Source organism: Phyllobates terribilis, unplaced genomic scaffold, assembly GCF_046119375.1.
Source record: "Phyllobates terribilis strain yellow unplaced genomic scaffold, ASM4611937v1 Scaffold_7__3_contigs__length_470593459, whole genome shotgun sequence".
Classification (NCBI taxonomy): domain Eukaryota; kingdom Metazoa; phylum Chordata; class Amphibia; order Anura; family Dendrobatidae; genus Phyllobates; species Phyllobates terribilis.
The window spans coordinates 429,043,739-429,071,091 of NW_027362767.1; the positions used below are offsets into that span (position 1 = coordinate 429,043,739).

Genomic DNA, 27,353 nt, shown 5'->3' on the forward strand with positions numbered 1-27,353 from the left:
TGGCATCCGGTGAAGGTTTAATAAGTCATTGGCATGATACAACATCCCCCTTCCCCGGTGATAAGCGGTATAATAAAGTGTGAGCCCCTGTGACCAGGGGAACAGTACAGGCCCCGTCCCTCCGATCTATAAATAAAGATAAAGGAATGGCGGCTCTCAGGCCTTCACTGCCCCCTTGCCCTGCGCCCGCTGGTATTCTTGCTGCAGCTTGGTCAGAGACGTCCTCTGTTGTTCTGATCGCTGCTCCAGGTCTTTCAGCAAAGTTTCATATCTCTTACTGTGAAATGGAAGAAGAGGGAAATGATGATTAATACACGTACAGGACAATGAGAGAAGGTGAGACAGAGGATGACGTATGAGCCCCTGACACAAAAGGGATTTCACCACTCCTAGTTACACCCAATAGAGACGTCTCAAAATGCAGAACTGTAAAGGGTGAAATCTGCTGAATTGCAAGTCCGTATTCGGTGGATTTGCAGATTTTGTCCTTATTCTGTGTCTGTCCCCATGGAGGATAAAGAAACTAAACAGAGAAAAGAGCGGATTCTCTGACGACCCCGGGAGTGAGATACACCGCGGGTAAGGAAAGCAAGTGTCATTTCTCTACATTGTACTCCTGTCTGAATGTCACATATGTGATCGGTATATATACACATACACATAGTATATAGATGTACTTACATCTCTCCGTTGATATACTGCAGTCTCTTGTCAACCGTGGACTTTGCCTCTTCTAGATCTTGTTTCACCAGCACCGGCCCGATCAGCTTATACACCGTGTTACTGTCATCCAGCAGCGCCAGCTCCTAAAATATAATTACATAAAATACAAGGATTATATTACCTCCCAACCCCCCCATTGTAAAGCAATACTGAAACTAACCAGAAAATGAATAATTCTGGTTACAATATGGGGCTGAATAGGACTTTATCCGGTGAGTACAATCCCAATTACAAAAAAAAAAAAGTTAGGATTGTGTAAAATGTAAAAAAAATTAGAATGCAATGATTATATACCATAGATATCTGACTAGCAACCCTTAAACACACTCGTACTGGCTGGGTGTGCGTGTGTCCTTAATGGCAATAGGGGAAAGATCTGCCGGCAGTCGCCTCGAGGGCAGAGTCAGACAGATTGAGATTCCACAACTTTCTACCTGACATTTGTAAGAAGAGAATCAGGATCTCATACACATCAGATTGGTGACTTCTATCTCATTTATTGTATCAGATTGTTTTCCTTCTAAACAGGAGGTTTCCAGCTATCGCCCATCGGACGCTGCGTCCCTCCCATGTCTGACATTTACTTAAGTAAATGGGGCAAAGGTGCGAAACCTGACGGCTCCTGGCCATGACTCTGGATACATATAAAAACTGCGCCTCGTACCCACTATAACGACGAGTATGAAAAATAACTAAAATGTCTCCTATCGCTTCAAACGCCACACAGAAAATCTGTCATTGTGGCGCTGCTCGCCGTCCACAGAGGAAATCCCTGATCACAGGAAGAAAAAGCAGGAAACCAGCAGTGGAAATAACTACGGAAGTGCCCTGCGTCCGCCAGACGTCCATGTGCCACATAAAGAACTCGTTATAGGCAGAGATAAACCCTAAGTGCAGGAGAGAGGAGGCGGTCCGTGTGCCGCCCGGGGGGAGGAGGAGGAGGCGGCGGCCCGTGTGCCGCACGGGAGGAGGAGGCGGCGGCCCGTGTACCACCCGGGAGGAGGAGGCGGCGGCCCGTGTACCACCCGGGAGGAGGAGGCGGTCCGTGTGCCACCCAGGAGGAGGAGGAGGCGGCCCGTGCGCCGCCCGCCGGGAGGAGGAGGTGGCCCGTGCGCCGCCCGGGGGGAGGAGGAGGAGGCGGCGGCCCGTGTGCCGCCCGGGGGGAGGGGGAGGAGGCGGCGGCCCGTGTGCCGCACGGGAGGAGGAGGCGGCGGCCCGTGTACCACCCGGGAGGAGGAGGCGGTCCGTGTGCCACCCAGGAGGAGGAGGAGGCGGCCCGTGTGCCACCCAGGAGGAGGAGGAGGAGGCGGCCCGTGCGCCGCCCGCCGGGAGGAGGAGGCGGCCCGTGCGCCGCCCGCCGGGAGGAGGAGGCGGCCCGTGCGCCGCCCGCCGGGAGGAGGAGGCGGCCCGTGCGCCGCCCGCCGGGAGGAGGAGGCGGCCCGTGCGCCGCCCGCCGGGAGGAGGAGGCGGCCCGTGCGCCGCCCGCCGGGAGGAGGAGGCGGCCCGTGCGCCGCCCGCCGGGAGGAGGAGGCGGCCCGTGCGCCGCCCGCCGGGAGGAGGAGGCGGCCCGTGCGCCGCCCACCGGGAGGAGGAGGCGGCCCGTGCGCCGCCCACCGGGAGGAGGAGGCGGCCCGTGCGCCGCCCACCGGGAGGAGGAGGCGGCCCGTGCGCCGCCCACCGGGAGGAGGAGGCGGCCCGTGCGCCGCCCACCGGGAGGAGGAGGCGGCCCGTGCGCCGCCCGGGAGGAGGAGGAGGAGGCGGCCCGTGTGCCGCCCGGGAGTAGGAGGCGGCAGCGGCCCGTGTGCCGCCCCGGGAGGAGGCGGTCATCAAAGCAAAAGGTGGCTACTTTGAAGAACCTAGAATATAAGACATATTTTCAGCTGTTTCCCACTTTTTTGTTAAGTATATAATTCCACATGTGTTAATTCATAGTTTTGATGCCTTCAGTGTGAATGTACAATTTTCATAGTCATGAAAATACAGAAAAATCTTTAAATGAGGTGTGTCCAAACTTTTGGTCTGTACTGTATGTGTGGGAAGGGGTTAAGTATTATTATTACTTTTATATCTGCTCGAAGAGTCAGAGACCCCCATGCGGGAGCGGACTGATCAGGTCACTCACATCTTTCACTATGTTGTTCTCAGTGAGCTGAACCTCGAGCTTCTGTCGCACAGACATGTTGCTGCTGATATCTGCAGAAAGAGGATGTTTCTGATTTAAGTGTAATTTCTAGGATGAAATGATTTGTTCACCCAAATGACCAAACAGAAAAATTATGTAACAAACTTGATTATAAAATATCCCACCGTTTGATGTATACAGCTCCTATGCAGACTCATGTGTCCTCATGGTTACAGACTAAAATCAATTCACTGATGGTTGTCATTCTCCTTCCATCTGGCAGTTTGTTGCTTAGATTCAGTAGAGGCCAGAAGGAGTGGAGTAACACGACTGCGGACCCTGACTACGCAGGGCTTGTATGTAGTCTGTTACCATGGAGACACGTTTATATAGGAGCTGAAGACAGAAGATAATGATGTTCCCTTATACTCATTAGTTACCAGTCCTCCAGTGAGCGTCACCCTCGGCCCTTTACACGACCGTGGTCGCCCCGTTTACCTTTCTGCACCTGCTGGTATTTGGTGACCTCGGCCTGCAGCTTCTCCTGTAACTGTGCTGCCATCTGTGCAGAGAGAACAGGACCGGCCTTTATCACATGTGACAGATATACATACAGATCATTTCTAACAATCCGGCAGCCAAAACCCTGCGGGACCAGCGGGGCCGAGGTAATGTGACCACAGATTGTTAGTGCGGAATCCACCAAAAAGCTGCGACACTTTACAGTGTAAGGCCACGTTCACACTGTCAGTATTTCACATCAGTGTTTGTAAGCCAAAACCAGGAGTGGGTGATAAATACAGTAGTGGTGGTGACGTGTTTATTATACTTTTCCTCTGATTGTTCCTCTCCTGGTTTTGTCTTACAAATACTGATGTAAAATACTGACCAAATACTGAATGTGTGAACGAGGCCTAAGAAATGTCCACAGGGCTGAAAACGTCACCCAGAAAGGGGGAAACGTCTCATGTGCGGTTAACGCTGCAGATTGTGTGAGATCGGCCAGGTCTGGTCCCACTGTGATCTGTGCAGGAGGCAGGATACCGCTCACATCAGCAGACCCGGAGGGTAGGACCCTGCCCGTCATGTCCACATCCCCCTGTCATCCTTCCCCGGTGGGGTCACAGCCCAATACTGCGGGCCTCCATCCAGAGAGGGGAGCTGCTGTGATTGACACTGTCATGGGGGGAGGGAAACCCGGTTGTCCCTGTAATGGGGGGAGCCCCACTTTTCCCTGTTATGGGGGGAGGGGAACCCGGTTGTCCCTGTTATGGGGGAGCCCCACTTGTCACTGATGGGGGCCCCCCTGCTTGTCTTGTCCCTGTTACGAGGGGGGAGCCCCGCTTGTCACTGTTATGGAGGAGGGAGGGGGGTGAGAGAGAGTATGAGAGACAGAGAGAGTGTGTGTGTCAGAGAGAGAGAGAGAGTGTGTGTCAGAGAGAGAGAGAGTGTGTGTCAGAGAGAGAGAGAGAGAGAGAGTGTCAGAGAGAGAGAGAGAGAGTGTGTGTCAGAGAGAGAGAGAGTGTGTGTCAGAGAGAGAGAGTGAGTGTGTGTGTCAGAGAGAGAGAGAGAGAGTGTCAGAGAGAGAGAGAGAGTGAGTGTCAGAGAGAGAGAGAGTGTGTGTCAGAGAGAGAGAGTGAGTGTGTGTGTCAGAGAGAGAGAGAGAGAGTCAGAGAGAGAGAGAGAGTGTGTGTCAGAGAGAGAGAGAGTGTGTGTCAGAGAGAGAGAGAGTGTGTGTCAGAGAGAGAGAGAGTGTGTGTCAGAGAGAGAGAGTGTCAGAGAGAGAGAGTGTCAGAGAGAGAGAGAGAGAGAGAGTGTCAGAGAGAGAGAGAGAGAGTGTCAGAGAGAGAGAGAGAGTGTGTGTCAGAGAGAGAGAGAGTGTGTGTCAGAGAGAGAGAGTGAGTGTGTGTGTCAGAGAGAGAGAGTGTGTGTGTCAGAGAGAGAGAGAGAGAGTGTGTGTCAGAGAGAGAGAGTGAGTGTGTGTGTCAGAGAGAGAGAGTGTGTGTGTCAGAGAGAGAGAGAGAGAGTGTGTGTGTCAGAGAGAGAGAGAGTGTGTGTGTCAGAGAGAGAGAGAGTGTGTGTGTCAGAGAGAGAGAGAGTGTGTGTGTCAGAGAGAGAGAGAGTGTGTGTGTCAGAGAGAGAGAGAGTGTGTGTCAGAGAGAGAGAGAGTGTGTGTGTCAGAGAGAGAGAGAGTGTGTGTGTCAGAGAGAGAGAGAGTGTGTGTGTCAGAGAGAGAGAGAGTGTGTGTGTCAGAGAGAGAGAGAGTGTGTGTGTCAGAGAGAGAGAGAGTGTGTGTGTCAGAGAGAGAGAGAGTGTGTGTGTCAGAGAGAGAGGGAGTGTGTGTGTCAGAGAGAGAGGGAGTGTGTGTGTCAGAGAGAGAGAGAGTGTGTGTGTCAGAGAGAGAGAGAGTGTGTGTGTCAGAGAGAGAGAGAGTGTGTGTGTCAGAGAGAGAGAGAGAGAGTGTGTGTGTCAGAGAGAGAGAGAGTGTGTGTGTCAGAGAGAGAGAGAGAGAGTGTGTGTGTCAGAGAGAGAGAGAGTGTGTGTGTCAGAGAGAGAGTGTGTGTGTGTCAGAGAGAGAGAGAGTGTGTGTGTGTCAGAGAGAGAGAGAGTGTGTGTGTCAGAGAGAGAGAGAGTGTGTGTGTCAGAGAGAGTGTGTGTCAGAGAGAGAGAGAGAGAGTGTGTCAGAGAGAGAGAGAGTGTGTCAGAGAGAGAGAGAGTGTGTGTGTCAGAGAGAGAGAGAGTGTGTGTGTGTCAGAGAGAGAGAGAGTGTGTGTGTCAGAGAGAGAGAGAGTGTGTGTGTCAGAGAGAGAGAGAGAGTGTGTGTGTCAGAGAGAGAGAGAGTGTGTCAGAGAGAGAGTGTGTGTGTGTCAGAGAGAGAGAGAGTGTGTGTGTGTCAGAGAGAGAGAGAGTGTGTGTGTGTCAGAGAGAGAGAGAGTGTGTGTGTCAGAGAGAGTGTGTGTCAGAGAGAGAGAGAGAGAGTGTCAGAGAGAGAGAGAGTGTGTCAGAGAGAGAGAGAGAGAGTGTGTGTGTCAGAGAGAGAGAGAGTGTGTGTGTGTCAGAGAGAGAGAGAGTGTGTGTGTCAGAGAGAGAGAGAGAGTGTGTGTGTCAGAGAGAGAGAGAGAGTGTGTGTGTCAGAGAGAGAGTGTGTGTGTCAGAGAGAGTGTGTGTGTCAGAGAGAGAGTGTGTGTGTCAGAGAGAGAGTGTGTGTGTCAGAGAGAGTGTGTGTGTGTGTCAGAGAGAGAGAGTGTGTGTGTCAGAGAGAGAGAGAGAGTGTGTGTGTCAGAGAGAGAGAGAGTGTGTGTGTCAGAGAGAGAGAGTGTGTGTGTGTCAGAGAGAGAGAGAGTGTGTGTGTCAGAGAGAGAGAGTGTGTGTGTCAGAGAGAGAGAGAGAGAGTGTGTGTGTCAGAGAGAGAGTGTGTGTGTCAGAGAGAGAGAGAGAGAGAGAGTGTGTGTCAGAGAGAGAGTGTGTGTGTCAGAGAGAGAGAGAGTGTGTGTGTCAGAGAGAGAGTGTGTGTGTCAGAGAGAGAGAGAGTGTGTGTGTCAGAGAGAGAGAGAGTGTGTGTGTCAGAGAGAGAGAGAGTGTGTGTGTCAGAGAGAGAGAGAGTGTGTGTGTCAGAGAGAGAGAGAGTGTGTGTGTCAGAGAGAGAGAGAGTGTGTGTGTCAGAGAGAGTGTGTGTGTCAGAGAGAGAGAGAGAGTGTGTGTGTCAGAGAGAGAGAGAGTGTGTGTGTCAGAGAGAGAGAGAGTGTGTGTGTCAGAGAGAGAGGGAGTGTGTGTGTCAGAGAGAGAGAGAGTGTGTGTGTCAGAGAGAGAGAGAGTGTGTGTGTCAGAGAGAGAGAGAGAGAGAGAGAGTGTGTGTGTCAGAGAGAGAGAGAGTGTGTGTGTGTCAGAGAGAGAGAGAGTGTGTGTGTGTCAGAGAGAGAGTGTGTGTGTGTCAGAGAGAGAGTGTGTGTGTGTCAGAGAGAGAGAGAGTGTGTGTGTCAGAGAGAGAGAGAGAGAGTGTGTGTCAGAGAGAGAGAGAGAGTGTGTGTCAGAGAGAGAGAGAGAGAGAGTGTGTCAGAGAGAGAGAGAGAGAGAGTGTGTCAGAGAGAGAGAGAGAGAGTGTGTGTGTCAGAAAGAGAGAGAGTGTGTGTGTGTCAGAGAGAGAGAGAGTGTGTGTGTCAGAGAGAGAGAGAGTGTGTGTGTCAGAAAGAGAGAGAGTGTGTGTGTGTCAGAGAGAGAGAGAGTGTGTGTGTCAGAGAGAGAGAGAGTGTGTGTGTCAGAAAGAGAGAGAGTGTGTGTGTGTCAGAGAGAGAGAGAGTGTGTGTGTCAGAGAGAGAGAGAGTGTGTGTGTCAGAGAGAGAGAGAGTGTGTGTGTCAGAGAGAGAGTGTGTGTGTCAGAGAGAGAGAGTGTGTGTGTGTCAGAGAGAGAGAGAGAGTGTGTGTGTGTCAGAGAGAGAGAGAGTGTGTGTGTGTGTCAGAGAGAGAGAGAGTGTGTGTGTCAGAGAGAGAGAGAGTGTGTGTGTCAGAGAGAGTGTGTGTCAGAGAGAGAGAGAGAGAGTGTCAGAGAGAGAGAGAGTGTGTCAGAGAGAGAGAGTGTGTGTGTCAGAGAGAGAGAGAGTGTGTGTGTGTCAGAGAGAGAGAGAGTGTGTGTGTCAGAGAGAGAGAGAGTGTGTGTGTCAGAGAGAGAGAGAGTGTGTGTGTCAGAGAGAGAGAGAGTGTGTGTGTCAGAGAGAGAGAGAGAGAGTGTGTCAGAGAGAGAGAGAGTGTGTCAGAGAGAGAGAGAGTGTGTGTGTCAGAGAGAGAGAGTGTGTGTGTCAGAGAGAGAGAGAGTGTGTGTGTCAGAAAGAGAGAGAGTGTGTGTGTGTCAGAGAGAGAGAGAGTGTGTGTGTCAGAGAGAGAGAGAGTGTGTGTGTCAGAGAGAGAGAGAGAGTGTGTGTGTCAGAGAGAGTGAGAGAGAGAGTGTGTGTGTCAGAGAGAGAGAGTGTGTGTGTCAGAGAGAGAGTGTGTGTGTCAGAGAGAGAGAGAGAGTGTGTGTGTCAGAGAGAGAGAGTGTGTGTGTGTCAGAGAGAGAGAGAGTGTGTGTGTCAGAGAGAGAGAGAGTGTGTGTGTCAGAGAGAGAGAGAGAGAGAGTGTGTGTGTCAGAGAGAGAGAGAGAGAGAGTGTGTGTCAGAGAGAGAGTGTGTGTGTCAGAGAGAGAGTGTGTGTGTCAGAGAGAGAGTGTGTGTGTCAGAGAGAGTGTGTGTGTCAGAGAGAGTGTGTGTGTGTCAGAGAGAGAGAGAGTGTGTGTGTGTCAGAGAGAGAGAGAGAGTGTGTCAGAGAGAGAGAGAGAGTGTGTCAGAGAGAGAGAGAGAGTGTGTCAGAGAGAGAGAGAGAGAGTGTGTGTGTCAGAGAGAGAGAGAGAGAGAGTGTGTGTGTCAGAGAGAGAGAGAGTGTGTGTGTCAGAGAGAGAGAGAGAGAGTGTGTGTGTCAGAGAGAGAGAGAGAGAGTGTGTGTGTCAGAGAGAGAGAGTGTGTGTGTCAGAGAGAGAGGGAGTGTGTGTGTCAGAGAGAGAGAGAGTGTGTGTGTCAGAGAGAGAGAGAGTGTGTGTGTCAGAGAGAGAGAGAGTGTGTGTGTCAGAGAGAGAGAGTGTGTGTGTCAGAGAGAGAGAGAGTGTGTGTGTCAGAGAGAGAGAGAGTGTGTGTGTGTCAGAGAGAGAGAGAGTGTGTGTGTGTCAGAGAGAGAGAGAGTGTGTGTGTCAGAGAGAGAGAGAGTGTGTGTGTCAGAGAGAGTGTGTGTCAGAGAGAGAGAGAGAGTGTGTCAGAGAGAGAGAGAGTGTGTGTGTCAGAGAGAGAGAGAGTGTGTGTGTCAGAGAGAGAGTGTGTGTGTCAGAGAGAGAGAGAGAGAGTGTGTGTGTCAGAGAGAGAGAGAGAGAGTGTGTGTGTCAGAGAGAGAGAGAGAGTGTGTGTGTCAGAGAGAGAGTGTGTGTGTCAGAGAGAGAGTGTGTGTGTCAGAGAGAGTGTGTGTGTCAGAGAGAGTGTGTGTGTCAGAGAGAGAGTGTGTGTCAGAGAGAGAGTGTGTGTGTCAGAGAGAGTGTGTGTGTGTCAGAGAGAGAGAGAGAGAGTGTGTGTCAGAGAGAGAGAGAGTGTGTGTGTCAGAGAGAGAGAGAGTGTGTGTGTCAGAGAGAGAGAGAGAGTGTGTGTGTCAGAGAGAGAGAGTGTGTGTGTCAGAGAGAGAGAGTGTGTGTGTCAGAGAGAGAGAGAGAGTGTGTGTGTCAGAGAGAGAGAGAGTGTGTGTGTCAGAGAGAGAGAGAGAGTGTGTGTGTCAGAGAGAGAGTGTGTGTGTCAGAGAGAGAGTGTGTGTGTCAGAGAGAGAGTGTGTGTGTCAGAGAGAGAGTGTGTGTGTCAGAGAGAGAGTGTGTGTGTCAGAGAGAGAGTGTGTGTGTCAGAGAGAGTGTGTGTGTGTCAGAGAGAGAGAGAGAGAGAGAGTGTGTGTGTCAGAGAGAGAGAGTGTGTGTGTCAGAGAGAGAGTGTGTGTGTCAGAGAGAGAGAGAGAGTGTGTGTGTCAGAGAGAGAGAGAGTGTGTGTGTGTCAGAGAGAGAGAGAGTGTGTGTGTCAGAGAGAGAGAGAGTGTGTGTGTCAGAGAGAGTGTGTGTGTCAGAGAGAGAGAGAGTGTGTGTGTCAGAGAGAGAGAGAGTGTGTGTGTCAGAGAGAGAGAGAGAGTGTGTGTCAGAGAGAGAGAGAGTGTGTGTGTCAGAGAGAGAGTGTGTGTGTCAGAGAGAGAGAGTGTGTGTCAGTCAGAGAGAGAGAGAGTGTGTGTCAGTCAGAGAGAGAGTGTGTGTCAGTCAGAGAGAGAGAGTGTGTGTCAGTCAGAGAGAGAGAGTGTGTGTGTCAGAGAGAGAGAGTGTGTGTGTCAGAGAGAGAGAGAGTGTGTGTGTCAGAGAGAGTGTGTGTCAGAGAGAGAGTGTGTGTCAGAGAGAGAGTGTGTGTCAGAGAGAGTGTGTGTGTCAGAGAGAGAGAGAGTGTGTGTGTCAGAGAGAGAGAGAGTGTGTGTGTCAGAGAGAGAGAGTGTGTGTGTCAGAGAGAGAGAGAGTGTGTGTGTCAGAGAGAGAGAGTGTGTGTGTCAGAGAGAGAGAGTGTGTGTGTCAGAGAGAGAGTGTGTGTGTCAGAGAGAGAGTGTGTGTGTCAGAGAGAGAGTGTGTGTGTCAGAGAGAGAGAGAGTGTGTGTGTCAGAGAGAGTGTGTGTGTCAGAGAGAGAGAGAGTGTGTGTGTCAGAGAGAGAGAGTGTGTGTGTCAGAGAGAGAGAGAGTGTGTGTGTCAGAGAGAGAGAGTGTGTGTCAGTCAGAGAGAGAGAGAGAGTGTGTGTCAGTCAGAGAGAGAGAGAGTGTGTGTCAGTCAGAGAGAGAGAGAGTGTGTGTCAGTCAGAGAGAGAGAGAGTGTGTGTGTCAGAGAGAGAGAGAGTGTGTGTGTCAGAGAGAGAGAGAGTGAGAGTGTCAGAGAGAGAGAGAGTGAGAGTGTCAGAGAGAGAGAGAGTGTGTGTGTCAGAGAGAGAGAGAGTGTGTGTGTCAGAGAGAGAGAGAGTGTGTGTCAGAGAGAGAGTGTGTGTGTGTCAGAGAGAGAGTGTGTGTCAGAGAGAGAGAGAGTGTGTGTGTCAGAGAGAGAGAGAGAGTGTGTGTGTCAGAGAGAGAGAGAGTGTGTGTGTCAGAGAGAGAGAGTGTGTGTGTGTCAGAGAGAGAGAGAGTGTGTGTGTGTCAGAGAGAGAGTGTGTGTCAGAGAGAGAGAGAGTGTGTGTGTCAGAGAGAGAGAGTGTGTGTGTCAGAGAAAGAGAGAGTGTGTGTGTCAGAGAAAGAGAGAGTGTGTGTGTCAGAGAGAGAGTGTGTGTGTGTCAGAGAGAGAGTGTGTGTGTGTCAGAGAGAGAGTGTGTGTGTGTCAGAGAGAGAGTGTGTGTGTGTCAGAGAGAGAGTGTGTGTGTGTCAGAGAGAGTGTGTGTGTGTGTCAGAGAGAGAGAGAGTGTGTGTGTCAGAGAAAGAGAGAGTGTGTGTGTCAGAGAAAGAGAGAGTGTGTGTGTCAGAGAGAGAGTGTGTGTGTCAGAGAGAGAGAGAGTGTGTGTGTGTCAGAGAGAGAGAGTGTGTGTGTGTCAGAGAGAGAGAGTGTGTGTGTGTCAGAGAGAGAGAGAGTGTGTGTGTGTCAGAGAGAGAGAGAGTGTGTGTGTGTCAGAGAGAGAGAGAGTGTGTGTGTCAGAGAGAGAGAGTGTGTGTGTCAGAGAAAGAGAGAGTGTGTGTGTCAGAGAAAGAGAGAGTGTGTGTGTCAGAGAGAGAGTGTGTGTGTGTCAGAGAGAGAGTGTGTGTGTGTCAGAGAGAGAGTGTGTGTGTGTCAGAGAGAGAGTGTGTGTGTGTCAGAGAGAGAGTGTGTGTGTGTCAGAGAGAGAGAGAGTGTGTGTGTGTCAGAGAGAGAGAGAGTGTGTGTGTCAGAGAAAGAGAGAGTGTGTGTGTCAGAGAAAGAGAGAGTGTGTGTGTCAGAGAGAGAGTGTGTGTGTCAGAGAGAGAGAGAGTGTGTGTGTGTCAGAGAGAGAGAGTGTGTGTGTGTCAGAGAGAGAGAGTGTGTGTGTGTCAGAGAGAGAGAGAGTGTGTGTGTGTCAGAGAGAGAGAGAGTGTGTGTGTGTCAGAGAGAGAGAGACTGTGTGTCAGAGAGAGACTGTGTGTGTCTGAGAGAGACTGTGTGTGTCTGAGAGAGACTGTGTGTGTCTGAGAGAGACTGTGTGTGTCTGAGAGAGACTGTGTGTGTCTGAGAGAGACTGTGTGTGTCTGAGAGAGACTGTGTGTGTCTGAGAGAGAGTGTGTATGTGTGAGAGTGTGAAAGTGCGTATGTGTGATTGAGTGTGTGTGTGTGCAGGCAGATATCATTGTGTGATGTCTGTTTATATGTATTTTTGTGTTTCAATTGTGTTTATGCGTGTATGTATATGTTTGTGTGTGCGTGACGCCTCCCGCTGTCTCTGGAAGGGGCGCCGTGCGGCCTCCCGCTGTGTATAGATGGCTACGTGCGGCCTTCCGCTGTGTATAGATGGCGCCGTGCGACCTTCTGCTGTGTATAGATGGCTACGTGCGACCTTCTGCTGTGTATAGATGGCTACGTGTGGCCTCCCGCTGTGTATAGATGGCTACGTGCGGCCTCCCGCTGTGTATAGATGGCGCCGTGAGGCCTCCCGCCGTGTATAGATGGCTACATGTGCTCAATATTGAGTCATACAATTAATGTAAGGCTATGTGCCCACGATACAGAAATGCTACGGATTTTTTTTGAGCGTTTCTGCATCTCCCTGGCAGAAAAAACGCATGCGGATTGTACATGCGTTTTTCCTGCCAGGGACATGCGGAAGTGAAGCGTTCTTCACATGCATTTCCGCATGCGGGTTGTCAGGCGCTTTCCAACGATTTTAGCATCACTTGGAAAGTGCTTGACAACTTGGTCACACGATATAAATCCATGCAACCGGCATGGATTTATATAGTGTGACCGTAAAAGAATGGTAAAAAATAAATATATAATTACCTTCTAATGGCCTGCCGACGTCAGCGGTCGCGTGACCCGTCACATGACTAAATGACGTCATGGCAGGTCCTTTTCAGACCATCGCGAGCTGCCGGCAAGCCAGGACGCATAGGATAAAGACACTGGGGGCCATCAGAAGGTGAGTATAATATTTATTTTTTATTTTATTCTTTTTTTACAGATTCTATGGTACCCGGGTCCAGAGGAGAGTCTCCTGTCCTCCACACCCGGGTACCATCCGCACATTGAAACACATGGAATCCGTATCTACAGATGCAGTGATGCGGATTCCATGCGTTCTAATGCAAGTCAATGGCGGCGAAAAAGCCGCGCTTCCGCAAAATAATTGGTAGTGCTGTGGATTTTTCCGCAATGATAATCCACAGCAGAAATTTCCGCAGCATGTGCACAGCACATGCGGATTATCATTGCGGAACATGGCAGACCTTCTACCATGCGTTTTTTAAGCGTTTCTGCAGCGGATTTGCTTAAAAAACGCATAGTGGGCACACAGCCTAAAAAAATTATTATAATTAATATTGTGCCAAATTAAATCATGTGATAGTTCACGTGAAATTATCACAGGGTATCAGGGGGTGGGCGCGCCTTCTAAACTGCCCGGGGCCCTTGCTACTCTTAATCCACCCCTAGGGGGGAGCCCCGCTTGTCCCTGTTATGGGGGGAGCCCAGCTGGTCCCTGTTATGGGGGGAGGCCCCCGCTTGTCCCTGTTATGGGGGGGAGCTCCGCTTGTCCCTGTTATGGGGGGGAGCCCCGCTTGTCCCTGTTATGGGGGGGAGCTCCGCTTGTCCCTGTTATGGGGGGAGCTCCGCTTGTCCCTGTTATGGGGGGAGCTCCGCTTGTCCCTGTTATGGGGGGAGCTCCGCTTGTCCCTGTTATGGGGGGGAGCTTCGCTTGTCCCTGTTATGGGGGGGAGCCCCGCTTGTCCCTGTTTTGGGGGGGAGCCCCGCTTGTCCCTGTTATGGGGGGGAGCCCCGCTTGTCCCTGTTATGGGGGGAGCCCCGCTTGTCCCTGTTATGGGGGGGAGCCCCGCTTGTCCCTGTTATGGGGGGGAGCCCCGCTTGTTCCTGTTATGGGGGGAGCCCCGCTTGTTCCCGTTATGGGGGGGAGCCCCGCTTGTCCCCGTTATGGGGGGGAGCTCCGCTTGTCCCCGTTATGGGGGGGAGCTCCGCTTGTCCCCGTTATGGGGGGGGCCCCGCTTGTTCCTATTATGGGGGGGAGCCCCGCTTGTCCCTGTTATGGGGGGGGAGCCCCGCTTGTCCCTGTTATGGGGGGGAGCCCCGCTTGTCCCTGTTATGGGGGGAGCCCCGCTTGTCCCTGTTATGGGGGGGGAGCCCCGCTTGTTCCTGTTATGGGGGGGGAGCCCGGCTTGTTCCTGTTATGGGGGGGAGCTCCGCTTGTCCCTGTTATGGGGGGGAGCCCCGCTTGTCCCTGTTATGGGGGGGAGCCCCGCTTGTTCCTGTTATGGGGGGGAGCCCCGCTTGTTCCTGTTATGGGGGGGGAGCCCCGCTTGTCCCTGTTATGGGGGGGGAGCCCCGCTTGTCCCTGTTATGGGGGGGGAGCCCCGCTTGTCCCTGTTATGGGGGGAGCTCCGCTTGTCCCTGTTATGGGGGGAGCCCCGCTTGTTCCTGTTATGGGGGGGGGGAGCTCCGCTTGTCCCTGTTATGGGGGGGGAGCCCCGCTTGTCCCTGTTATGGGGGGGGAGCCCCGCTTGTCCCTGTTATGGGGGGGGAGCCCCGCTTGTTCCTGTTATGGGGGGGGAGCCCCGCTTGTCCCTGTTATGGGGGGGGAGCTCCGCTTGTCCCTGTTATGGGGGGGAGCTCCGCTTGTCCCTGTTATGGGGGGGAGCTCCGCTTGTCCCCGTTATGGGGGGAGCCCCGCTTGTTCCTGTTATGGGGGGGAGCCCCGCTTGTCCCTGTTATGGGGGGAGCCCCGCTTGTCCCTGTTATGGGGGGGAGCCCCGCTTGTCCCTGTTATGGGGGGGAGCCCCGCTTGTCCCTGTTATGGGGGGGAGCCCCGCTTGTCCCTGTTATGGGGGGAGCCCCGCTTGTCCCTGTTATGGGGGGGGAGCCCCGCTTGTCCCTGTTATGGGGGGAGCCCCGCTTGTTCCTGTTATGGGGGGGGAGCCCCGCTTGTCCCTGTTATGGGGGGAGCCCCGCTTGTTCCTGTTATGGGATGGTGAGCTGCTCTCAGACACTGGGGAGGCTGCAGGAAATACCATATAGACAAAGTGTGATGTGCTGGGATTTGTAGTTCTCCATCGCCCGCATATTCACACCTCCGCTTGCGGTAATGACGCGTCATTTTACCGTTACTCCGTCCTGCAGCGTGCCGCGCGATTCTCCGCTGTCGACCGGAAATAGTTCCCCACTTCCGCCTTCTGCGGTCACCATGGAGACGGCCCCGCCCGGATGTCTGAGCGCAATGTTATTGTGCTGCAGCGAATGAACAGCGGACAGAGCGAGGACTGCAGGAAAGAGCGACGACGAAGGTGAGGGAGCCGGGCCGCCGCGACCCCCGGAGCCCCCCGGAGCCGCCCCCTCACACCTGCGCTATGTCACCGGCCTCATCACCGGCTGCTGCTGCTGCTTATTCATCTATTTTACATGCAGAATTCAGTTTTTTTATTTTATCCCCCCCCCATTTATTTATTTTAATCATAAAATATAATAATTAAGAAAAAGTCCAGAAAATCTCCCCCTCCCGTAGTCTGGAGGATGATGACGGTGACAGCCCCGGGGCGCAGACGGCGGCGGGATCCAGGGTTGTCAGCTCTAATATCTATGGATTTACTCCCTTATATAACGCCATTAATTCCACAGCGCTTTACATCATCATCATCATCATCAGCAGCAGCAGCAGCCGCACTGTCCCCATTAGGGCTACGATCTAAATTCCCTATCGATCGGGAGGTACTAAACTGCATATTGGGGTGATGGGCTGTAATACTAGACTCGACCACTAGAAGGCAGCACATTTTTCAAATGCAGACCAGGAAATGACTTGTGGCCTTGAGGCTATGTGCCCACGATGCAGAAATGAAGCAGAAAATTTCTGCATCTCCCTGGCAGAAAAAACGCATGCAGATTGTACATGCAGATTGTACATGCGTTTTTCCTGCAGAATACATGCGGATTCACATGCGTTTCCGCATGCAGATTGACAAGCGCTTTCCAGGCAATAGCATCACTTGGAAAGTGCTTGACAACTAGGTCACACTATATATGCAATCAGCATGGATTTATAAAGTGTGAACCGTAAAAATTAAAACAAATAAAGCTATACTCACCCCCGATTCCCCGGCGTGGCTGCAGCGCTCGTTCCTCTCTGCTTCCTGGATGCCGGCATATCGCGAGACAGAGCGGTGAAGGGCCTGCGGTCACATGACTGTGACGTCACCGCAGGTCCTCAAGCGATGCCGGCATTCAGAGAGAAACCTTCGGACAGGTGAGTATAAACTTTGTTATTTTATTCTTTTTTTACAGGTACAATGGTACCCAGGTCTGGATGAGAGTCTCCTCTCCTCCAGAACTGGGTACCATCCGCACATAGAGACGCATAGAAGCCGCTTGTAGAAATGTACAGTCGCGGTTTCTATGCGTTTCAATGCAAGTCAATGGCGGGAGTTCTGCTGCGCTTCCGCAAAATTAAATGACATGCTGCGGATTTTTGTACGCATCATAAACGCTGCGGAAAAATCCGCAGCATGTGCATAGAACATGCGGAATCCCCTTGGGGACCATGGGGTGCGGATTACCTAGCGTTTTACAAGCGTTTACGCTGCGGAAATTCCGCAGCATAAACGCTTGAAAAACGCTACGTGGGCACCCAGCCTAATACTGGATTAGAAGAAGTTGCGGTTTTTAACTCTTGACCTGTAATATAGAAAGAAATCCGAGGGAATTCAATGGAAATACTAAGATGAATCAGAACATCCACAGGGCTGGATTAAAGTTTAATAATAGAACCAGGGAAAACAGATTGTAACTATATGGGATTATGTATAGAATATCGGGGTTACACACGCCTGGTGATATATCTCATCAACATCTCATAGGAATATGGGTATAACTATTGTTCTGTATGGGGATTATGGGTGAAATATCACAAATACACATGCCCAGGAACATATTTTATCATTCTATTTTAAGAGCACATATATATTTATCCCAAATAGTCATGCCCAATACCACATTTGATGAATTTCCCATAATAATATGCATATAATTATTCACCAAATGGTAATTCAATGTGAAATAGCCGCAGGTTACTATAACTCATGTTCTGCCCGGGATCAGACCTGGGTGATGTCCCGGCCCGTGGAGTTGATGCCCAGACACATAATTATTAGTGTTGAGCGAGCACTAAATGCTCGGGTGCTCGAAGCTCGGGCCGAGCTCACAGTGATACTCGGGTGCTCGACCTGAGCAACGAGCCCAATGTTAGTCTATGGGAGACCCGAGCATTTTTGCGGCGGCACCCCCAGCAGTCCTGTAGAAAGCCTAACAAATGCCCAAAACGATAGTGACAGTGCTCAAATGACATGGGGACAGCATGGGCATCGCCCCAGGAAGCATTTCTGACCCCCAGGTCACTGCTGTCAACAACGTGGTCAGAGGTATTAAAGCCACTTTTAAGGGCTCACAATAAAACGTTCAAAAACTAAACTGAAACTGCTTTCCTGTGAAATATGTTAAGGAAGTTCCTTTCCAGGGTAAAGACTTGTGTATAAGGTAAAATAAATACCCCCCCCCCAAAAAAAATACACCTCCACACCTTGGGCTATGTTCACAAGTAGCATTTTTTATGCATTTTTGCACTTTTGTATTGCTTTCAACCGTGACAAATGCATTCACCGGGAAATGTCATTTTTACATTTTACAACCTTATCTGGCCATGTGCTGTGTGACACATGCATACAGTGCTGAAAAGACATGGGAACAGCATGGGGAAGACCCCTGGAATCAGAGGCGTACATAGAAGTCATGGGGCCCCATAGCAGAAGCTCTAATTGGGCCCCCCCCCCCCTACAAAAAAATAAATATTTGTCTGTGTCACAGAAGAGCAGATCTCATAACTTTCCAGCCTTTACATAGTAATTTACCTCCTGAAGTCGTAGAATTCCTCCTTCATTACCTCCATAAAGTATGATGCCAACAAAAGTGCCCCCCAAACAGTATGATACCCCTATGGTGCATTCTTCCACATGCACAGTGTAATGACACTATTGTACCCCACTTCAACTCCCACAGCAAAGTATGGTGACCCTAACAGTATGATCCCCTCAACTGTGACTCCCGCACAGCCCACCATACACTCTCATGGCCCCCACACAGCCCTCCAAACAGTATAATGGCCCCTCACAGCCCTCCGAACAGTATAATGACCCCACACAAACATTCACACTGTATAATTGCTTTCATACAGTATAATGGCCCCCCACATAGCCCTCAAAATATTATAATGGCCCCACATAGCCTTCCATATAGTATAATGCACCACCAATAATCTTCCATATAGTATAATGCTCCCCCCATAAACCTCCATATAGTATAATGCTCCCCCCATAAACCTCCATATAGTATAGTGCGCCCCCCATAATCCTCCATATAGTATAATGAACTTCCCATGGTCCTCCATAGAATATAATGCACTCCCCATAGTCCTCCATACAGTATATTACACACCCCATAGTGTAAAATGCAGCCCCCATATAGTATAATGCATGCCACAGTCCTGCAGTATTATGGGCACCACGTACTCACTGATTTTAAAATACCGTATATTTTAATAAGCCGACCCGAATATAAGCCCAGGCCCCTAATTTTACCACATAAAATGGGAAAACCTATTGACTTGAGTATAAGCCTAGGGTGGGAAATGCAGCAGCTACTGGTAAATTTCCCCATCCTCGTATGTGTGGCCCCCTCACTCCCACAATCCCTGGTATGTGTGGCCCCCGCAATCCCTGGTATGGTGTGGCCTCCTCACTCCCCCAATCCTGGTAAGTGTGGCCTCCTCACTCCCCCAATCCTGGTAAGTGTGGCCTCCTCACTCCCCCAATCCTGGTAAGTGTGGCCTCCTCACTCCCCAATCCTGGTAAGTGTGGCCTCCTCACTCCCCCAGTCCTGGTAAGTGTGGCCTCCTCACTCCCCCAGTCCTGGTAAGTGTGGCCTCCTCACTCCCCCAGTCCTGGTAAGTGTGGCCTCCTCACTCCCCAGTCCTGGTAAGTGTGGCCTCCTCACTCCCCCAGTCCTGGTAAGTGTGGCCTCCTCACTCCCCCAGTCCTGGTAAGTGTGGCCTCCTCACTCCCCCAGTCCTGGTAAGTGTGGCCTCCTCACTCCCCCAGTCCTGGTAAGTGTGGCCTCCTCACTCCCCCAGTCCCTGGTAAGTGTGGCCTCCTCACTCCCCCAGTCCTGGTAAGTGTGGCCTCCTCACTCCCCAGTCCTGGTAAGTGTGGCCTCCTCACTCCCCCAGTCCTGGTAAGTGTGGCCTCCTCACTCCCCCAGTCCTGGTAAGTGTGGCCTCCTCACTCCCCCAGTCCTGGTAAGTGTGGCCTCCTCACTCCCCCAGTCCTGGTAAGTGTGGCCTCCTCACTCCCCCAGTCCTGGTAAGTGTGGCCTCCTCACTCCCCCAGTCCTGGTAAGTGTGGCCTCCTCACTCCCCCCAGTCCTGGTAAGTGTGGCCTCTCACTCCCCCAGTCCTGGTAAGTGTGGCCTCCTCACTCCCCCAGTCCTGGTAAGTGTGGCCTCCTCACTCCCCCAGTCCTGGTAAGTGTGGCCTCCTCACTCCCCCAGTCCTGGTAAGTGTGGCCTCCCTCACTCCCCCAGTTCCTGGTAAGTGTGGCCTCCTCACTCCCCCAGTCCTGGTAAGTGTGGCCTCCTCACTCCCCCAGTCCTGGTAAGTGTGGCCTCCTCACTCCCCCAGTCCTGGTAAGTGTGGCCTCCTCACTCCCCCAGTCCTGGTAAGTGTGGCCTCCTCACTCCCCCAGTCCTGGTAAGTGTGGCCTCCTCACTCCCCCAGTCCTGGTAAGTGTGGCCTCCTCACTCCCAGTCCTGGTAAGTGTGGCCTCCTCACTCCCCAGTCCTGGTAAGTGTGGCCTCCTCACTCCCCCAGTCCTGGTAAGTGTGGCCTCCTCACTCCCCCAGTCCTGGTAAGTGTGGCCTCCTCACTCCCCCAGTCCTGGTAAGTGTGGCCTCCTCACTCCCCCAGTCCTGGTAAGTGTGGCCTCCTCACTCCCCCAGTCCTGGTAAGTGTGGCCTCCTACTCCCCCAGTCCTGGTAAGTGTGGCCTCCTCACTCCCCAGGTCCTGGTAAGTGTGGCCTCCTCACTCCCCCAGTCCTGGTAAGTGTGGCCTCCTCACTCCCCCAGTCCTGGTAAGTGTGGCCTCCTCACTCCCCCAGTCCTGGTAAGTGTGGCCTCCTCACTCCCCCAGTCCTGGTAAGTGTGGCCTCCTCACTCCCCAGTCCTGGTAAGTGTGGCCTCCTCACTCCCCCAGTCCTGGTAAGTGTGGCCTCCTCACTCCCCCAGTCTGGTAAGTGTGGCCTCCTCCACTCCCCCAGTCCTGGTAAGTGTGGCCTCCTCACTCCCCCAGTCCTGGTAAGTGTGGCCTCCTCACTCCCCCTTCCTGGTAATGTGCCTCCTCACTCCCCCAGTCCTGGTAAGTGTGGCCTCCTCACTCCCCAGTCCTGGTAAGTGTGGCCTCCTCACTCCCCCAGTCCTGGTAAGTGTGGGCCTCCTCACTCCCCCCCCCAGTCCCTGGTAAGTGTGGCCTCCTCACTCCCCCAGTCCTGGTAAGTGTGGCCTCCTCAGCTCCCCCAGTCCTTGTAAGTGTGTGGCCTCCTCACTCCCCCAGTCCTGGTAAGTGTGGCCTCCTCACTCCCCCAGTCCTGGTAAGTGTGGCCTCCTCACTCCCCCAGTCCTGGTAAGTGTGGCCTCCTCACTCCCCCAGTCCTGGTAAGTGTGGCCTCCTCACTCCCCCAGTCCTGGTAAGTGTGGCCTCCTCACTCCCCCAGTCCTGGTAAGTGTGGCCTCCTCACTCCCCCAGTCCTGGTAAGTGTGGCCTCCTCACTCCCCCAGTCCTGGTAAGTGTGGCCTCCTCACTCCCCCAGTCCTGGTAAGTGTGGCCTCCTCACTCCCCCAGTCCTGGTAAGTGTGGCCTCCTCACTCCCCCAGTCCTGGTAAGTGTGGCCTCCTCACTCCCCCAGTCCTGGTAAGTGTGGCCTCCTCACTCCCCCAGTCCTGGTAAGTGTGGCCTCCTCACTCCCCCAGTCCTGGTAAGTGTGGCCTCCTCACTCCCCCAGTCCTGGTAAGTGTGGCCTCCTCACTCCCCCAGTCCTGGTAAGTGTGGCCTCCTCACTCCCCCAGTCCTGGTAAGTGTGGCCTCCTCACTCCCCCAGTCCTGGTAAGTGTGGCCTCCTCACTCCCCCAGTCCTGGTAAGTGTGGCCTCCTCACTCCCCCAGTCCTGGTAAGTGTGGCCTCCTCACTCCCCCAGTCCTGGTAAGTGTGGCCTCCTCACTCCCCCAGTCCTGGTAAGTGTGGCCTCCTCACTCCCCCAGTCCTGGTAAGTGTGGCCTCCTCACTCCCCCAGTCCTGGTAAGTGTGGCCTCCTCACTCCCCCAGTCCTGGTAAGTGTGGCCTCCTCACTCCCCCAGTCCTGGTAAGTGTGGCCTCCTCACTCCCCCAGTCCTGGTAAGTGTGGCCTCCTCACTCCCCCAGTCCTGGTAAGTGTGGCCTCCTCACTCCCCCAGTCCTGGTAAGTGTGGCCTCCTCACTCCCCCAGTCCTGGTAAGTGTGGCCTCCTCACTCCCCCAGTCCTGGTAAGTGTGGCCTCCTCACTCCCCCAGTCCTGGTAAGTGTGGCCTCCTCACTCCCCCAGTCCTGGTAAGTGTGGCCTCCTCACTCCCCCAGTCCTGGTAAGTGTGGCCTCCTCACTCCCCCAGTCCTGGTAAGTGTGGCCTCCTCACTCCCCCAGTCCTGGTAAGTGTGGCCTCCTCACTCCCCCAGTCCTGGTAAGTGTGGCCTCCTCACTCCCCCAGTCCTGGTAAGTGTGGCCTCCTCACTCCCCCAGTCCTGGTAAGTGTGGCCTCCTCACTCCCCCAGTCCTGGTAAGTGTGGCCTCCTCACTCCCCCAGTCCTGGTAAGTGTGGCCTCCTCACTCCCCCAGTCCTGGTAAGTGTGGCCTCCTCACTCCCCCAGTCCTGGTAAGTGTGGCCTCCTCACTCCCCCAGTCCTGGTAAGTGTGGCCTCCTCACTCCCCCAGTCCTGGTAAGTGTGGCCTCCTCACTCCCCCAGTCCTGGTAAGTGTGGCCTCCTCACTCCCCCAGTCCTGGTAAGTGTGGCCTCCTCACTCCCCCAGTCCTGGTAAGTGTGGCCTCCTCACTCCCCCAGTCCTGGTAAGTGTGGCCTCCTCACTCCCCCAGTCCTGGTAAGTGTGGCCTCCTCACTCCCCCAGTCCTGGTAAGTGTGGCCTCCTCACTCCCCCAGTCCTGGTAAGTGTGGCCTCCTCACTCCCCCAGTCCTGGTAAGTGTGGCCTCCTCACTCCCCCAGTCCTGGTAAGTGTGGCCTCCTCACTCCCCCAGTCCTGGTAAGTGTGGCCTCCTCACTCCCCCAGTCCTGGTAAGTGTGGCCTCCTCACTCCCCCAGTCCTGGTAAGTGTGGCCTCCTCACTCCCCCAGTCCTGGTAAGTGTGGCCTCCTCACTCCCCCAGTCCTGGTAAGTGTGGCCTCCTCACTCCCCCAGTCCTGGTAAGTGTGGCCTCCTCACTCCCCCAGTCCTGGTAAGTGTGGCCTCCTCACTCCCCCAGTCCTGGTAAGTGTGGCCTCCTCACTCCCCCAGTCCTGGTAAGTGTGGCCTCCTCACTCCCCCAGTCCTGGTAAGTGTGGCCTCCTCACTCCCCCAGTCCTGGTAAGTGTGGCCTCCTCACTCCCCCAGTCCTGGTAAGTGTGGCCTCCTCACTCCCCCAGTCCTGGTAAGTGTGGCCTCCTCACTCCCCCAGTCCTGGTAAGTGTGGCCTCCTCACTCCCCCAGTCCTGGTAAGTGTGGCCTCCTCACTCCCCCAGTCCTGGTAAGTGTGGCCTCCTCACTCCCCCAGTCCTGGTAAGTGTGGCCTCCTCACTCCCCCAGTCCTGGTAAGTGTGGCCTCCTCACTCCCCCAGTCCTGGTAAGTGTGGCCTCCTCACTCCCCCAGTCCTGGTAAGTGTGGCCTCCTCACTCCCCCAGTCCTGGTAAGTGTGGCCTCCTCACTCCCCCAGTCCTGGTAAGTGTGGCCTCCTCACTCCCCCAGTCCTGGTAAGTGTGGCCTCCTCACTCCCCCAGTCCTGGTAAGTGTGGCCTCCTCACTCCCCCAGTCCTGGTAAGTGTGGCCTCCTCACTCCCCCAGTCCTGGTAAGTGTGGCCTCCTCACTCCCCCAGTCCTGGTAAGTGTGGCCTCCTCACTCCCCCAGTCCTGGTAAGTGTGGCCTCCTCACTCCCCCAGTCCTGGTAAGTGTGGCCTCCTCACTCCCCCAGTCCTGGTAAGTGTGGCCTCCTCACTCCCCCAGTCCTGGTAAGTGTGGCCTCCTCACTCCCCCAGTCCTGGTAAGTGTGGCCTCCTCACTCCCCCAGTCCTGGTAAGTGTGGCCTCCTCACTCCCCCAGTCCTGGTAAGTGTGGCCTCCTCACTCCCCCAGTCCTGGTAAGTGTGGCCTCCTCACTCCCCCAGTCCTGGTAAGTGTGGCCTCCTCACTCCCCCAGTCCTGGTAAGTGTGGCCTCCTCACTCCCCCAGTCCTGGTAAGTGTGGCCTCCTCACTCCCCCAGTCCTGGTAAGTGTGGCCTCCTCACTCCCCCAGTCCTGGTAAGTGTGGCCTCCTCACTCCCCCAGTCCTGGTAAGTGTGGCCTCCTCACTCCCCCAGTCCTGGTAAGTGTGGCCTCCTCACTCCCCCAGTCCTGGTAAGTGTGGCCTCCTCACTCCCCCAGTCCTGGTAAGTGTGGCCTCCTCACTCCCCCAGTCCTGGTAAGTGTGGCCTCCTCACTCCCCCAGTCCTGGTAAGTGTGGCCTCCTCACTCCCCCAGTCCTGGTAAGTGTGGCCTCCTCACTCCCCCAGTCCTGGTAAGTGTGGCCTCCTCACTCCCCCAGTCCTGGTAAGTGTGGCCTCCTCACTCCCCCAGTCCTGGTAAGTGTGGCCTCCTCACTCCCCCAGTCCTGGTAAGTGTGGCCTCCTCACTCCCCCAGTCCTGGTAAGTGTGGCCTCCTCACTCCCCCAGTCCTGGTAAGTGTGGCCTCCTCACTCCCCCAGTCCTGGTAAGTGTGGCCTCCTCACTCCCCCAGTCCTGGTAAGTGTGGCCTCCTCACTCCCCCAGTCCTGGTAAGTGTGGCCTCCTCACTCCCCCAGTCCTGGTAAGTGTGGCCTCCTCACTCCCCCAGTCCTGGTAAGTGTGGCCTCCTCACTCCCCCAGTCCTGGTAAGTGTGGCCTCCTCACTCCCCCAGTCCTGGTAAGTGTGGCCTCCTCACTCCCCCAGTCCTGGTAAGTGTGGCCTCCTCACTCCCCCAGTCCTGGTAAGTGTGGCCTCCTCACTCCCCCAGTCCTGGTAAGTGTGGCCTCCTCACTCCCCCAGTCCTGGTAAGTGTGGCCTCCTCACTCCCCCAGTCCTGGTAAGTGTGGCCTCCTCACTCCCCCAGTCCTGGTAAGTGTGGCCTCCTCACTCCCCCAGTCCTGGTAAGTGTGGCCTCCTCACTCCCCCAGTCCTGGTAAGTGTGGCCTCCTCACTCCCCCAGTCCTGGTAAGTGTGGCCTCCTCACTCCCCCAGTCCTGGTAAGTGTGGCCTCCTCACTCCCCCAGTCCTGGTAAGTGTGGCCTCCTCACTCCCCCAGTCCTGGTAAGTGTGGCCTCCTCACTCCCCCAGTCCTGGTAAGTGTGGCCTCCTCACTCCCCCAGTCCTGGTAAGTGTGGCCTCCTCACTCCCCCAGTCCTGGTAAGTGTGGCCTCCTCACTCCCCCAGTCCTGGTAAGTGTGGCCTCCTCACTCCCCCAGTCCTGGTAAGTGTGGCCTCCTCACTCCCCCAGTCCTGGTAAGTGTGGCCTCCTCACTCCCCCAGTCCTGGTAAGTGTGGCCTCCTCACTCCCCCAGTCCTGGTAAGTGTGGCCTCCTCACTCCCCCAGTCCTGGTAAGTGTGGCCTCCTCACTCCCCCAGTCCTGGTAAGTGTGGCCTCCTCACTCCCCCAGTCCTGGTAAGTGTGGCCTCCTCACTCCCCCAGTCCTGGTAAGTGTGGCCTCCTCACTCCCCCAGTCCTGGTAAGTGTGGCCTCCTCACTCCCCCAGTCCTGGTAAGTGTGGCCTCCTCACTCCCCCAGTCCTGGTAAGTGTGGCCTCCTCACTCCCCCAGTCCTGGTAAGTGTGGCCTCCTCACTCCCCCAGTCCTGGTAAGTGTGGCCTCCTCACTCCCCCAGTCCTGGTAAGTGTGGCCTCCTCACTCCCCCAGTCCTGGTAAGTGTGGCCTCCTCACTCCCCCAGTCCTGGTAAGTGTGGCCTCCTCACTCCCCCAGTCCTGGTAAGTGTGGCCTCCTCACTCCCCCAATCACTGCACACAAAACAATAAACACTTATACTCACCTTCCTTCCTCACCTCTGCTCCAGCGCTGCGTCTTGTCTGCAGCAGCTCATGTCAGCATCTGAGCAGCGCGCGCTCTCAGACACAGAGGCGAGCTGCTGCCGGCACATTACTCCTCTGCTCTGACAGCAGGAGATGCAGCTCAGCGCTCCTCCGTGCCCGCTACTAAAGAGAATGAATATTCCGTCTTCTCCACGCCCATGGGAGTGGAGAAGAGGAAATATTCATGTTCCTTTAGCAGCGGGCTCACGTGGTAGCTGAAGCAACGGCTACTGTGTGTGCTCCGCTCCTCCACTGCGCAACCCGCTCCTCTGCCGCCGCAACCTCCTACTCGTCTATCCTCCTCGTTCCCACGCTGCTTGGGGCCCTCACGGGCCCCCTCCGGCCACGGGCCCCATAGCAGTGGCGTGGTCTGCCGCCATTGGCGGTATGCCACTGCCTGGAAGCATCTCTGACACCCAGGTCACTGCCTAAAAGTGTGCCCATCAGAAGTCATCCTTGCCGCATCAGAAGATGCAGACTTGCAACTATCCCCGTGCAAGTTCTTGTCCCAGGGCAGTGTTCAAGTGTACCTCCCCATTCCTTGCAATGCTAACTCAAATATGCAGCCAACCAGCCACCCACCCCCAGGCGGCAATACCATACTGCTTGCTTGCACTTGAAATTGGGCCTTTTAGGCATGTGGAGGCGGAATATGGCCACCACGTCATGGCTGCGTTGGCAGCCCGGAATCCATGCTCAGTCCCCAGCCGCCTGGGGGCAGCTGGGTGTCCATAAACTTTCCCCAGCCGCCCCTATTTCTCCTTGGAACTTTCCCCCCCCCCACACACACACACTTTTCTTAGCCCGGCCTGCTTTAGGGCAGCATTGGACGAGCCCACCAGAGAACCAGACTCCTCCGGTGGGCCCTGGCTTCTCCATCAGGGGAGTTGAGTGCCAAGGTGAGGAGCATGATGATGATGATGATAGAAGTTAGCATCTGCTTTGTTTTCTTGGAATGCAAGCGCATGTGACGCGCCCCCTGGGCCGTGGGGTACCCGGAGCCAGGCCGGTAGATGCTGGGGGTTGTAGTCACAGTGGCTGTGACCCAGGTGGTCAAATCAAAGGGGTAGTATTTGGGTATAAGTGTTTAATGTCCGACTACGCCACCTGTGGAATGCGGTCAATAGGAACCGCCGCTGCGGAACAGTCCTCTGAAGCTGGTGGTATAGCAGCTAAGGCAGTGTAACTCCCCACAGGAAGAGTGTAGCTTCAGGGCAGCGTGTGTAGATGATGGTGGTTATGGTGCAGGTAGTCAGTAATCACACGGAGTCAATGTGGTAAAGTCCCAGGGCTTTTACTGGTGGCAATTATACAGGCCCCAACGGGAGTACTGGCTAGTGATGAGGGCCTGGTCAGTCTGGGAGCAAGCATAGAGTCCTCCTGGCCAGGTGGAGTTGTAGGCCTGCCATTCTGACTATACTCTTTTGGCTATTCTGCTTGTAGCTGTGTTGTAGCCCACGTCCCTGAGTGTAACGTGCTGTGCTCACCCGTATGGCTGGCAACTCGGGCCTTGTGGATTCCTCGCTCCTCTGTGGCGGTACTGGTCCCTTTGTGCTGCTGAGCCTCCGGGCTTCTTATGGGGCCAGGAGACCTGCAATCTCCTGCCCTACGGTATCTGCTGCTGGGTTTGCAATCCTCACAGCCTCGGACTCCGGTGTCCGGTTCTCGGTGTATGCTCTGGCTGGGATGAGCTATCTCCAGCTCCAGTCCTCGGCTCCTTACTCCTTGGTGTCCACAACTCGACTTCTGACTCCAGTTATAAAGGGCAGGATCCTCCCCTTTCTGGTCTGGAGCCAGGATGTGTTGCATGTACTGTGTTCCTGACCAGGAAACCCCTGTTTGCTCTCAGACATGGCATTACTACCACTGTTCAAATGCAAGAGAAACATTCTGGCACCACGCTGTTTTTTCAAAGGATCAATCACCAGGGCATAGTTCAGACTGTGTGCTTCAAGACTTAAACGGTGGTGCACATCCAAGAAATATTTCAATCACAAGCAAGAATAGAAGGAAAGGTAGCACTCACCCAGTCTTCTTTAAAACGTTCCTTTATTTTTGTGTGCGAAGCATTTCAGCGCGCAGCATTGGACTGAGACCCCGGAGGGTATGCGGGGGAGAGGAAAAAAGGGACAACGGCCGTTTCGCTGCCTTCCGGCGCTTCAACGGGTCCAAAGTAAGTGACACACCTGTTCACTTCCTTTTAAACCAATACAAACACATGTGTGAATAAATTAAAACATCATAATATGCATAAAAACATTTTCCATCATTAAGCTGAAAAAACATTATAAGATGAAGCAAACAAGTAAATAGCGGTATCCTAAGAAAACTGACAGATCTTCCTTCTCA

At 54.2% G+C, this 27,353-nt stretch overlaps 2 protein-coding genes across 6 annotated transcripts in view; one reads left to right on the plus strand and one right to left on the minus strand.

The window, feature by feature from the left end:
- Positions 1-27,184, minus strand: PFDN6 (prefoldin subunit 6). 3 transcript variants are annotated; one of them, XM_073641983.1, is made up of 5 exons: positions 27,031-27,184; positions 3,344-3,407; positions 2,846-2,916; positions 682-806; positions 1-277 (listed from the first exon to the last, which is right to left on the minus strand). In XM_073641983.1, exons 2-5 carry the CDS (start codon positions 3,405-3,407, stop codon positions 157-159), a joined length of 381 nt encoding a protein of 126 aa, XP_073498084.1. In that variant the 5' UTR covers positions 27,031-27,184; the 3' UTR covers positions 1-156. The 3 variants fall into 3 exon arrangements, with proteins under 3 accessions (XP_073498084.1, XP_073498085.1, XP_073498083.1); XM_073641984.1 differs by lacking the exon at positions 27,031-27,184 and adding an exon at positions 26,492-26,750; XM_073641982.1 differs by lacking the exon at positions 27,031-27,184 and adding an exon at positions 14,680-14,812.
- B3GALT4 (beta-1,3-galactosyltransferase 4) overlaps positions 462-27,353 on the plus strand; it is a 57,630-nt gene continuing 30,738 nt past the window's right edge. The window contains exon 1 of one of the 3 annotated variants that reach the window (XM_073641981.1): positions 462-579. The gene's annotated coding sequence lies outside the window, so the exon portion shown is untranslated. Of the gene's footprint in view, positions 580-14,725; positions 14,862-27,353 lie in introns of those variants that run through there. The other 2 variants (XM_073641979.1, XM_073641978.1) reach the window with 2 other exon arrangements.

Bases quoted from the DNA above. Each gene is read 5' to 3' on its own strand.
- PFDN6 (XM_073641982.1), bottom strand. From the start codon at position 14,763: ATGGTGACCGCAGAAGGCGGAAGTGGGGAACTATTTCCGGTCGACAGC. The intron at 807-2,845 runs GTGAGTGACCTG...ATTATATTTTAG, and splicing joins AGAACAACATAGTGAAAGAT to GAGCTGGCGCTGCTGGATGA. The intron at 278-681 runs GTAAGTACATCT...TCCATTTCACAG, and splicing joins CAGTATATCAACGGAGAGAT to TAAGAGATATGAAACTTTGC.